General features: G+C 38.7%; 1 protein-coding gene across 1 annotated transcript in view; it reads right to left on the reverse strand.

Annotated features, from left to right (window-relative positions):
• The window catches only part of STAB1 (stabilin 1), a 2761215-nt gene that overhangs the window by 548675 nt on the left and 2199949 nt on the right, over positions 1-12591 (reverse strand). Inside the window, exon 57 of the mRNA XM_044078505.1 lies at positions 10108-10254. Coding sequence (XP_043934440.1) covers positions 10108-10254 — 147 coding nt within the window. The remainder of the gene's footprint in view (positions 1-10107; positions 10255-12591) is intronic.

The raw sequence follows: 12591 nt of genomic DNA on the forward strand, positions 1-12591 counted from the left end.
ATATTCATGAGCAGTGTTTTTTCATTGACAGAATTGGTTGGATTAGAACCAATGACTAACCAGCAATATGTATTTAAACTTGAAATTTTTAATGGTATTTTGTTCTGAAGAAGTCGTACTAGTTGATGAAAGCACTTAACAACTTTGGTTTATTATTTTTAATATTAAAATAGTACTGTGGACTCGCAACGTTGTGCTCCCTTATTTTACTTAATAACCTCCTATCTCCCAGTCGACATTGCTTCCGCCCAGGCCATAGTACAACCTCAGTTTTACTCTCCTTTACTTATATGCTGAATAAAGCTCTGGATGCTGGCCTATCCACTTCCATACTCCTGCTAGACCTTTCAAAAGCTTTTGACACAGTATCTCACCCTAAGCTTTTGCAACACCTAGAGAAACTTGGTTACTCTCAAATTGTAATAGCATGGTTTTCCTCTTAACTAAACAACAGACAGCAATCAGTTAGATGGCAAAACCAACAATCAGATTACATAGCAAACAACACAGGTGTCCCACAAGGATCCATTTTAGGACCACTATTCTTTAATATATTCATTAATGATCTAAATAAAGCCTACCATCAAAACATACTAATTCAATATGCAGATGAATCTACTGTCATCTCAACCTCCAATAATTTCTCTAACCTCCAGAAAATCACCCAAGATGCCTTCTCATCTATAGAAACTTTGCTGAATGACTCACAATTAATGCTTAACCCCCAAAAAACTAAACTGTTATTATTCTCATCAAAACCTCCAACTACAGAATTCAAATTTCTCTCCCATAACAAAACTGAAATCGAACAGGTACAATATGCAAAACTTTTAGGAATTACTATTGACAATAAACTCTCCTTTGAGCAACACGTATTCAACACAGTAAAAAAAACCCACTTCAAACTGGGCAAATTATGCCGACACAATCTATACCTTGATAAACAAACTAAGATCAAACTAGCTAACACTTTGCTTATTCCATCTCTTATGTATGGGAGCCCCATTTTCACCAACCTTCATACATCCCTCAGTAGTAGGCTACAACAATGCTGCTATAAGATAGCAAAATTTGCCTCTAACTTGTCTAACTGCTCACATCACTACAACGCTATCTCAAACATGTCCTGGTTAGAATTTCACCACTATTTCCAGCTTACTCAACTAACTACTGCCCATAAATTAATTTTCCAGCCGAATAGCTGCCCCGCTCTCCAATCCATCTTACACACATATACCCCTACTCGAATCTTCAGCTCTTCAGAGAGAACTCTTTTAAGCGTAGCTAAACCCAACAAGAGAGCAGGACAATGCCTATAGTCCTATAACATGGCCAAACTATGGAATACCCTCCCAACTTCTATTACCCAACTAGACTCCCTGAAGGCATTTAAAGTTGCACTAAAAACCTACTTTTTACAAAATCCAAGCTGTACATGTGAAATACAATGTAAGCCCCCTTAACCCCAAAACTTATTTTCCATGAACCCTGCATTCTACCACCTCTGATTTCAATCTACTCTGCTGACTGGAATTACTTTATTATTTGACAATACATATGCGCCTATTCTCTACATTATACTTCGCCTGTGCTATTGTGCTTGTATATTAATTTTTATAACATCTGTTTGCAATATTATGTTCTGTGATATTGGTTTGTTTTAACTGTGGAGCCTTTCTCCCCAGATCTGTATTTTAATTGTATAATATTTTATTTTTTGATGTTTTGTTTTGCTATACTTGTTTGTTTTAACTATGGAGCTTTTCTCCCTGGGCCTCCACCGAAAATGGGTTTTCACCCAGTGGACTTTCCAGGTCAACAAATGTAAACAAATAAATAATATGGCTCTATATTAAATAAGCAAATGCTTATTCATCTACCCTAGTTCAGCGAATGCTGAAAATGCCGAACATTTGGAAAAACGATTTTTTTCCCAGGGAAAGAAATCACTGTTCCGCAAAAAAAAAAAAAAAAAAAACTTAAAACAGTGTTTAATGTGGGGGGCGAATCCCCCCCACACTCCCCTACTTAAATATACCAACTCTGAGATTGCACCACAGTGGAGGAAATGGCAAACTCCCGAAACCGGCCCAGTGATTTTTTTCCCTTAGAAAAAATTAGCTGTTGCGGGTGTTCGGGATTTTCAGCATTTGTTGAAATAGGGCCGACGAATCAGCATTTGCTTTTTAAGTGTTTGCTGAGTCAATATAGACCCAATAATATAAATATGGGTACACACACAATTCAGCATCAGTCTGCACCAGCATCATGCTGGGAATGTGTCAGTTTTCCTTTGTCAGCAACTACCCACATGACAGCAATAACACCGCCCAGGCAGTACATGGTACTACCAACGTGGATCACAGAATGCTATGTACAAGGTTTACCATAGCCTGCAAATATCAAATGACAAACTCACAATCTGACAGATCTCAACATTATGTTTGTAGGTCACAAACTCCATTTACAAGTTTGATATATAGTGTTTATTCCTAGCCATGGAAAACCATTCACAGTTATACAAAACACAGAAACTCCAACAACTGTGTTTACCACACTGGACAAAAACTGCCTATCAGGCTCTGTCATATAGTCTGAATGAATAATATAATTATTTTTTATTTAACATTTTGTTGACAGATGCATGTCTTTGGAATGTGGGAGACAGAAGGCACCCCAGCGAAGATCGAAAAGAGAACCTCTTGCTGTGAGGCGACAACGTTAACCGCTGCACCACTGTGCCGCCCATGTTTCATGAGAGAATTTCAAATCTGCTCAGGTTACAATGATTTAATCATGACATTACAAGGGTATCTAGTCATTTCATCATTGTCTGCTGGATGCTATCTCCTCGCACAGTTTTGCTACTGTGTAACTGTTCAACTGTAGCAGTTATGTGACCTGCAGCACTTTACCTAGTATCTCAGCTGATTCTGACAATAACCCCCTTAAGCAGTCTCATGTCCAGCTGATTGTGTCCTTCTTTGTACCTCTCCTCATTGTTCCATGTAGTGATTAGTGTTTTTTCACCACTGTGGAGAACATCCTAGACAGTGTTTCACCCTTTAGCAAGTCTACATAGTGCTTCTATGCACCTCTTTTATGTAATCTGAAACCAGATTTACATGGTCTCACCAAACTCCCATCATTCCCAGGATTTCCTACAGTGACCACTGCAGCTGGTATCTTCCTGGTCTGTCAGTATCCACTGGCCAAATCTGGATCCCCCCATTAACATTGTAAAGAATGCCTATTTCTTTAGCTTGACAGCTTCCTTCATATTGATGTTCGTCATGGGTTATAGGGCTACTACCATGAAAAGGACTGAGCAACTTGTGGCCATGACTTCCTTCTACTGTGTCTCATACTGAAAACATGGATGAGTCCATTCAGACTCTATGTCAATTTCTTTCTCTGATACATTGGGGAAGCTCATCTGGGAGTGGGAGTCAAAGTTAGCCTGTGCAGAAGCATCTGATAGAAATTCCCAGAACACACTCACTACATCTATTAGGATTCCTAGAATCCTTCCAGTTGCTAACCTGGTTGTCTGGCCCATAGCAAAACTCAACACCTCCCTTGATCTGAGTGTCCGGAATATATGGCCTCAAGTTTAATACATGACTGCAAAGTTCACCATCAACCTAAGGTACCTAGTACCACATATGCTTTGTCTTCTTGTCAGATGTTATATTCATTATGGATAATCCATAAGTAGCCTACAAGTCCATACTGGTTGGGATGAGATTAGGCAAAACATTCTCTCAGGTCTTGTCTATCTAATCCCCTATGCATTTACTAGTTGCTGCTTTAAACACCTTATGACCTTTTAAATAAGCATAGGCACATGTTAGAATTAATAATTACTAATTACTAACTCCAGGCTGATGTGATACTTTTTCCCTTCTCAGTATTCAGAATTCATTCTTAGGTTCATAGGTTCATAGGTTCATACTAGGCTATCTGCCCTAGGGCATTTATAAGCCTAGCCAGAGTGTGTGTGGCTTTCACCACCCCTTAGGATGAGAATACTATATCCATTAGTTTGCTGTGCCTCTGTCCAGCAGTGATACAGAGATGATTCTCTTGAACAGAGTCAGTGAGCATGGACTGGGATTCTGTTCCATAGTGTAGGGAGTCTCTGGGTGATGAATCTGTCCCTCCAGCACGTCCTATTTATATCCGTGTTGAGGTTTAAGTCTCTTGCTCTCATGGCTCTGGTGGATTTGGATTTTACTGAATAGAGCTGGAGTTTCTTCAGTCGGGCATCCAATCATTGGTCTGATAAGTGAAGAGTACAGGGTACAATGACCTCTCCTGATCTGGATGTGAATCCCTTCATGATCAGGTGGGCAATGTAGAAGGTCTTCCTAACCACTTTGGCAATGTGATAACTTCTTCCGTGTTTAATGGATTACCACCTATGTGGTAATTAGGATTTACCTGTTTTTCCCAAAGGGTATGACTATACATTTTAGGATGTCTGTGTCTGATGGCAGTCATCTGCAAATTTTGTCAGCCCATCCCCCCATGTTTGCCTGCACTTCAGAAAAATAAATGCCGAACAAGAGGGGCCCAGGACTGAGCCCTGTGGGACACCACTCGTGACCCGGCTTAGAGTCTGACATGGCACCAGCAACTCTAACCCTGTGTGTTCTGTCCTTGAGCCAGTTTGCAACCCATCTTGTGACATATGGGTTTACATCTAAGCTGGTGAGCTTTTCTATGATGCCCGAGTGGGCGATTGTGTTAGCTTTTTTGCTAGGTCAAGGTAGGCTGTGTGAACTGCCTTACCCTCATCAATGGCCTTAGTGACTGTTTGTTCAAGAGGCAGGATCTGCCCTTGACAAAGCAAATTGGGTAGGATCCAGTGTCTGTAGGTCCCCAATGTCTTTGTTATGAGTTCCATTATGATCCTCTCCATAGCTTTGAGACAAGGCTCGTCAAGCTTATGGGGCAGTAATTTCGATTAAACAGCAGCCTTATGTGTGGGTTTAGTTCCTCATTGAGTTTGTGTAGCACACAGCCGTGGGACACCCGTCCGTCCCATTGATGCTGTGTTTCAGCTCTCACCTGGGCATCTGAGATGTTTGGGAGGCTAGACTCTGGTGGGATAGATATTTCTCCTTAATGTCTGTGGGTTCACATTTTTTTCTGAGCATATCTTGAGTTTCCACCCAGGTTTCTAACATAGCTAAAGAAACCTTTATGATTGTCTTTCAAAGTTGGCCTTGGATGATTTTAGTATTGATCAGAGATGCCTTCCCTTTTAGGGATTTTGCTCTGTCATGTAGTAGCTTTCTCCTCTTGTTGTAGAGTTTGTTTGCTGGGGTCCACCAGACCGGTGCCTGCCTTTGGTGGAAAGGGTCTTGATTTTATTAGGGATTGCTTGATCCATACATTCCTGGAGGTGCCGAGAAGGCATTTGTAAGGGTTTTCAGCAGCGTGGGTTGTGGTTTCCACTGGCTCAGGGAGTTCTTCACTGTGGTCTTTTGCTGGGGGTGGGGCGGGATGTGGATCTCCAGTGAGATTAATTTATGGTCTGATCTCACCAATGAGGGATATACTCGGGTGTGAGCATTTTGTCCCCATGTTTGTGATGATCAGGTCTAGTATATTTTCTCCTCTTGTGGGAATGGTGACTAGTTGTTCCATAGCATTTGAGTTTATGAACTCAAGGAACCTTTGGGCTAGGGTGTTGGGGCTTGAGTAATGTTCCCAGTTCCCAGTCTATGTTTGGGTAGTTGAAGTCACCCAATATGATGGTATTTGGAGAGACATTCATACTCTCCAGTGTCTTCAGGAAGGCTGTGTGGGTTTCCTGAGTTTGAGAAGGTGGTCTGTAGCATGTTACAAACTGTAGGGCAGTTTTACCCATGGTTAATTGCACCTGGATGGTCTCGTGGTTTGGGCCAGAGCATGATATGAGGTATAACCTGATAGTGCTGGGGTGCTCTCAGGAGCCTTGAACCAGGTTTCAGTCACAGCACAGACATCGATGTTCTCCATACTGAGGTGTGCATCTTGAGGTTTAGACTTCTGGCATTGAGCAGTATTACCCTTAGTTTTTCTCCATTTTTGTCTAGGGCGGTAGGTTTATCATTTGAGCCTTGCGTCAAGCATGTCATTCCAGGCAGACAAACATTGGATCCCCTTAGAATGACACCAGTAATTAAGCCAATTATTAAAGCTGATCATTTTGTCTCTGTATTGTGGCATCATTCTTGGTGAGGGTAGGATACTGCTCAGGGTCAGGGTCTACCGGCCTGGGCTACATAATCTGAGAGCTCCTCTATGTCTCTTTTCATGTAGTCGTGATCTTTTCCTTGTTCAGTCTGGTGAGTGGGACATCAGTGTGTCTGATGACTTTGAGAACTATGTGTTGCATGTTTTATGTCTTGAGGTGGCAGTTGCTTGGCCTCCGAGTATGTCTTTGTGTGTTTATGTGTTTGTTTTGCAGTTGTGATAGTTCTATGTGATACTGGGTTTGTGGTGTGTGTGGTTTCCTTCTCCTCCTGTCTGGTCTTGCCAGTCCTGAGTTGAGAGAGCTCAGCCTCCAGTTTGGCTATATAGTTGCATCTCTCACATGTATTTGTGTTTTGTGGGAGAAGGAGTGGGTTGTCTGTGTACATGAAGCAATTGTAACATTGCCTCAAGATGCCCAGATTCACCAGCTGAACAGGAGGACATGCTAGAAAAAGTTTGCTGTGTAACTGAGTCAGAAGGGACCTATAGGGAAATGGATTCTAGGCTAATGTAGTACTTTGTTTAGTATACAAGTACTTTACCTATATAAAAATGCTTTAGGAGCAAGTGCTGAGCTTTTGAGATAGAGAATAGACTGTTTAGATTGCAAGTAGAGAAGTTCAAAATTGAAGAGCAGACTTTACGGAGCCAGAAATAGTTTAACCTTGTTTAACCGGCCGCTGCCTGATGGATGCTCTATGGGCAACTCCACAAATCAATAAAAGCGTGCTAAAGCGGCTTTATAGCAGGGGTTGAAAAGAGCTAGGAATTGACCCAAAATGGCCAATAGACTACAAGTTTCTGGCTGGAACCACTGCTCTAGGGACAAATAGGCTGCTCAGTGCTCCCCACTCCCACTGGTGAACAAAGAAGCTTCCCTTTATCCAAATAAGGATATGGAATAGCACAGGAACCAAGCCAAAGCCCAGAGATCAGCAAACTCTGAAGACTGGACTATTCTAGTTCAGTAAAAACAAGATTTTTTTTTTTTTTTTTTTTTTTTTGCAGAAAACAGAGGAAAACAGACAGTAATGCTTTTAAGCGGCTAGCGCACTTGAGTGTGTTAGCCTACAGGTAAAATTAAGCAACAAATAACTTTTTAAAAGTGCAAAACAGTTAATCAACACAAAAACAGTTTAAATAGAATGCAGAGCTGTATAAACAGGTGAAAATGCAGTCGCTAAGCAGTAAATAATCAAAAAGCCAGAAAAAATACTTAAATCAGGAAAAGTCACTCTTTGCTCTCTGCTGCTTGTAGAACTCTGCAGGACACCACGAGGAGCTGTGCTGAGTTGAATACAAGAAAAAGCAGCTAAAGCAGGCTTTATTACAGGGGCTGAAAAGAGCTAGGAATTGACCCAAAATGGCCAATAGACTACAAGTTTCTGGCTGGAACCACTCCTCTAGGGACAAACAGGCCGCTCAGTGCTCCCCACTCCCACTGGTGAACAAAGACGCTTCCTTTTATCCAAATAAGGATATGGAATAGCACAGGAACCAAGACAAAGCCCAGAGGTCAGCAAACTCTGAAAACTGGACTATTCTAGTTCAGTAGAAAACAAGATTTTTTTTTTTTTTTTGCAGAAAACAGAAGAAAAACAGACAGTAAATGCTATAAATGCTTTTAAACGGCTAGCACACTTGAGTGTATTGCTTTCTCTCTCATGTGAGCTCACTTGTGGACTAAGGTAACAAAATGACAGTTTCATGGTGTTCTTTCAAAATGAGATACCATGAATATTTAAATGAAACAGTTAGTATGGTAATGAATATGTACCTCTGATTTACTATGATGCAAGTTTTTAAGCTCACTTTCTGGTCTTTAACTACCCTGCCACACCAGATTTGATATCAGTGATTCAGAGTAAAGTTACTGCATGAACTATTAAGATACCCAGTATAGTTTATATTACAAGAACATGCCAGCTGAAGTGGTGGACATAGGACAATATATATAGCCAGAGTTTCTCTGCCAGAGTTCTAAGTGCACAACAGGACTACTGTGTGTTCCATTAACTCATAAAGTGCACCAACGACAGTCAAAGCTTGTAAATTGGTAAGGTGTGCATTTAGAAGTGTTCCTGTGTGTTCTGTATATTCTGTTAACTCGTATAGTAGAGCAGAGGCAGCCAAAGCTTGTCATTTGAGATACTCTGCCTGTAGCAGGGCTGCTGTACGTGCCATTAACTCATGCAGTGCAGCATAGCCAGCTAAAACATTTAAATCTGATAAGCAACACATAAAGCAGGGCTACTGTGTGTGCCATGATTAATATAGAATAGTATGTTGCACCAATATTTGCAATTGTGATATGATGTGTGATGTGACTAATGGAGAGCATCATATGGTGGCAGGACTTGCGTCTATGACATTACTTTGAATGGGTAGTCAGTGAATACCCATTTTTTGAACACCTAATTATTAAAGCTGTGTTTCAGTGAATGGTGGCTTTTAAGTAGGGCAGAGAAGTGGTTGGCCAAACAAGCGACTGCAAAAAAAAAAAAACAAAACAAACAAACAAAAAAACAAAATTTAAAACCGGCCAAGGTGGGGGGGGCTACCCCCAATGTGGGAGGCTGCACCCTCCAAATAAATATACTGACTCTGAGATTACAATGCAGTGGGGAAAAGGGCAAATTACAGATGGTGGCCAACCGCTGCTTTGCCCTACTTAAAAGCCGCCATTCGCTGAAATGCGGCTTTGAGAATTAAGTATTTGACAAATGGGTATTCATTGAATACACATTCGACAGTATGATATAGACCAGACAGGACTTATGCCATCACCTGTGGAACTTACACAGAAGAGCTTCAGTGTGATTTTCAGCCATATAGAACAGTGCAGGCATCCGGAAGTTGTCCTCTGAAATACTAAGAACTTGCCAGGGCTACATTATGTGTTATTTAGACATGGAGCACAATATACATGGTCATGGATTGTCCTTTGCTATGTTAGTCACTCAGTGATTTCTTATGCATTTCTTCAATCCCTCCTATTGCCTGGGTAGCCTATTACATTTCTACAGTGCACATTGTTTCATGACACATTGGGGATTTATTTCAGTCTTTGTTACCCTTTTGTTGTTCAGTGGTGATCCACATATTTTGCACAATGCAGCTCAATCAGTATGGATTAATATAATTGAAGGTTCTACTACATCCATCAAAATTCCACATGCATGAATATCATTATATCACAGTTAGAGACTTGGGTGTCTTGTTGTTCAAATGTCCAAAAACATAAAAAAACCCAATCGGCCAGGAACACACCAAGACACAGTTTGTTGTCAAATAACTGTCAGAGTAAATAAAACCAACCAAGAAGACACTCCGATTTATGTATTGTCCCGGTAACATGGGACTTCATCAGATTCTAAAATTGGGGACTTATGTTTTGGAAAATATAGTGGAGTTTTAGGTTTAAGTATCACTCAGGGACTTTAGGGTTTGGGAGGGGAGTACTGTATGTAGGGTTAGGGACTGGGTGGGGTTCTGGTAGGGCTATATTTCAGCAGGATCGGGTGGTTGGAGGGCTAGGTAATTCACTCGGATCGAGCTAGTGGGAACCATGGCATTTGCCGATTAGATCAAGTGGCAGTGAGAAAGTGTGTCACAAGCTGCTAGTATGCAAGATCTTATAGCAGATATATATATTAATATTGCTACACAACTTAGTGTTTGAATTTGCACAGTCATATATCACAGTGCTAGTAGGCCAAGTGTAGTACAGAGTTTTTGCCATTCACAATCCTAAAATTTAAATTACATGTAATAAATAAAAAAAGCAGAAGCCCACACAGCATGCCTTTCTTACTCATCTAAATAAATTCCTACACAAATCCATTTATGCAAATTACTTACCAGAACCTCTTCTTTGACAAACTCATCACAGCGAGCTCCCAGATCAGGTGGCTCCAAGAGCTGGTCAATGCCATGTGCAATGCCACTTGAAAATTCTAAATGGCGCTCAACAATTCTTGCATTTCCATTGTCCACCAGAATGTCTCCCTGAGAAAATGAAATAATATTAATATCTCTTGAAAGAAGACTGAAAGGTGAACATTAAACAATATAATTTCTTTCACATTTTACACTTTGTATTTAAAAAATCACAAAGCTTTTATTACAGATTGTAGAACAAATTAAATGAAAATGTTACAATAGAAAATATTGATAATGTAATCCACCCAATTACTGCAACAAAGTCAACATGTAAAACGTACCCAATTTCAGCAGATTTTCCTTGCTACATCATAGTCTGCAGAGTCTGGTGTTTCTATTGATTTACTCTAGATGTTTTAAAATAATGTTACATCTGTCTGGCACCCATATGAAATCTTTATTATTTGTTTATATAATGGTCTAAATGTTCATTATCACCCTACTGGAGAACAAATGTACTTCAACAGGGTGTTACTGCAGCGTTATTGCTCAGTAAAAAATGACTGCCACTCTACATCATTTTGCACTCACTAAACACAGCTTTGCTGCTTAGTAAGTGTAAAATTTAAAAAAATGGCAAAAGGGTAAAAAAACACTGAACTAGCAAAGGTAACTACTATAGCAATTTAAAAACAGCCACATTACTGAGGAACAAAAAATGCAATTCTGAGAGAGAGACAGAGAGACAGAGAGACAGAGAGACAGAGAGAGACTGAGCAAGTAAGGGAGAGGGCGAGGACATTCCTCTCAACTTTTTTGCTCAAGAATTTAGAAATTGGCTAATTATCAAATATTCTCACTTCACAATATGATAATAATAATTTTCTTTGGTTATTAAAAGATTATATTTTGGAAAATCAAAGCCAACTAATTAACTCATCTTATATCTTCATGACATTGATTAACTTCAGAAATCTTGTTTACAAGAATTCAGAATATAAAGCATGGTTATTTTTAACATTTCCTATAGAATATACACAAAACAATATATGAACATTTAATGTAATTATAATGAGCACATTGAAGGAGAAAAATCTAACGTATTGGCTTCAGTTGATGAATAAAGAAAAGTTACAATCTCTAAATTTTATATTAAAACATTAATTTAAACAATGAAATGTGGTTAGATGTTCAAAATTGTAGATAATCAGTAGAGAAGAAAGTTAATCTAATGCAAACATCAATAAAAAGCCGTTCTTAAATTCACTGACCTAATTATTTTGATGCATCAAAATATTTCAGAAAAAGGACTTTTATCTAAAATTTAAAAGATGCAAAATATTACAAAGAAAATTATTTGGATTATTTTAATTTCATAAATAATTATCATCCAAGTGAAGATGAACATGAAATTATACTATCATCCTCTAAAGAAACCACTTCTTCATTAAAATGGAAGTTATTTTCTTGGAAATGTATGCATAAAGCATTCCTCATTCCATATAAAATTGAATTAACGTATAAAAAATGTTGGATGCTGGAGAATTAAGTTGGACATTATAGCAGACTGACAACATATGATTTTTGAATGTAATGTAATTAAACCATTTTGGAATGATATTTTTTACAGGCACTATATAGTGATAAATTTACTTTAAGTAAATCATTAATCTTATTTAATACTCCAATAATTTCACGTGTTCAAAAAAAAAAAAATAAACCACTCACTTCTTTGGAGGACTTTATCACAAGGAAAATAATCACCAAGAAGTGGAAAAGTGAATAGACTCCAACACTGAAAGAATTTTTTACCATTGCAACCAAAGTTTGTCATCGGGAATTACTTACAAAGAAAGAACAACTAGAACTACCACTTCCTATATCTCATGGATGAAATTCAAACAACTGTTAAAATAAACAGTCATTAATTGTTTAGAAACAAAAGATGACTTCATGAACATATAGAATTTATTTTTTCATGTACAATAGACACCTTTGTAAATAGTTGCTTTTGTTATTTTGATCTGATATTTTCTATTCACTTTTTTCTTGTTTAATTATCTAATGTTTATGTATATATATTGTAATGTTACATTTTGCTAATTTCCTGTAACTTCTTAATAAAAAATATTAAAAAAAAAAAAGAATTTAGAAATTCGGATTTGATGAGGCTTTTTATCAACACTCTTTACCTGAACAATAAGAAGTATAAAATGATCATATCTAGCTTTACTGATTAACTGTAATTCTCAGTGAATTATCAGAAAATAACATTTATTTTCTTTTTTTAATTTTTTTGGTCCCCCTTTTGCATATCATTCTTACCTGCCTGCAGCCCCCAGTGTCACATGTCCACCCCTGGTCTTCCAGCTAGTCTTCTACCCAACCCAGACTTAATCCAGAATTGGTGGGGCTGGTTATGGATGCAAAGTGCATCCTGGGGACTTGGCCATCTACGCTTCC

This window comes from Protopterus annectens, chromosome 7.part1 (genome assembly GCF_019279795.1).
Source record: "Protopterus annectens isolate FY-2018-M chromosome 7.part1, PAN1.0, whole genome shotgun sequence".
Classification (NCBI taxonomy): Eukaryota; Metazoa; Chordata; order Ceratodontiformes; family Protopteridae; genus Protopterus; species Protopterus annectens.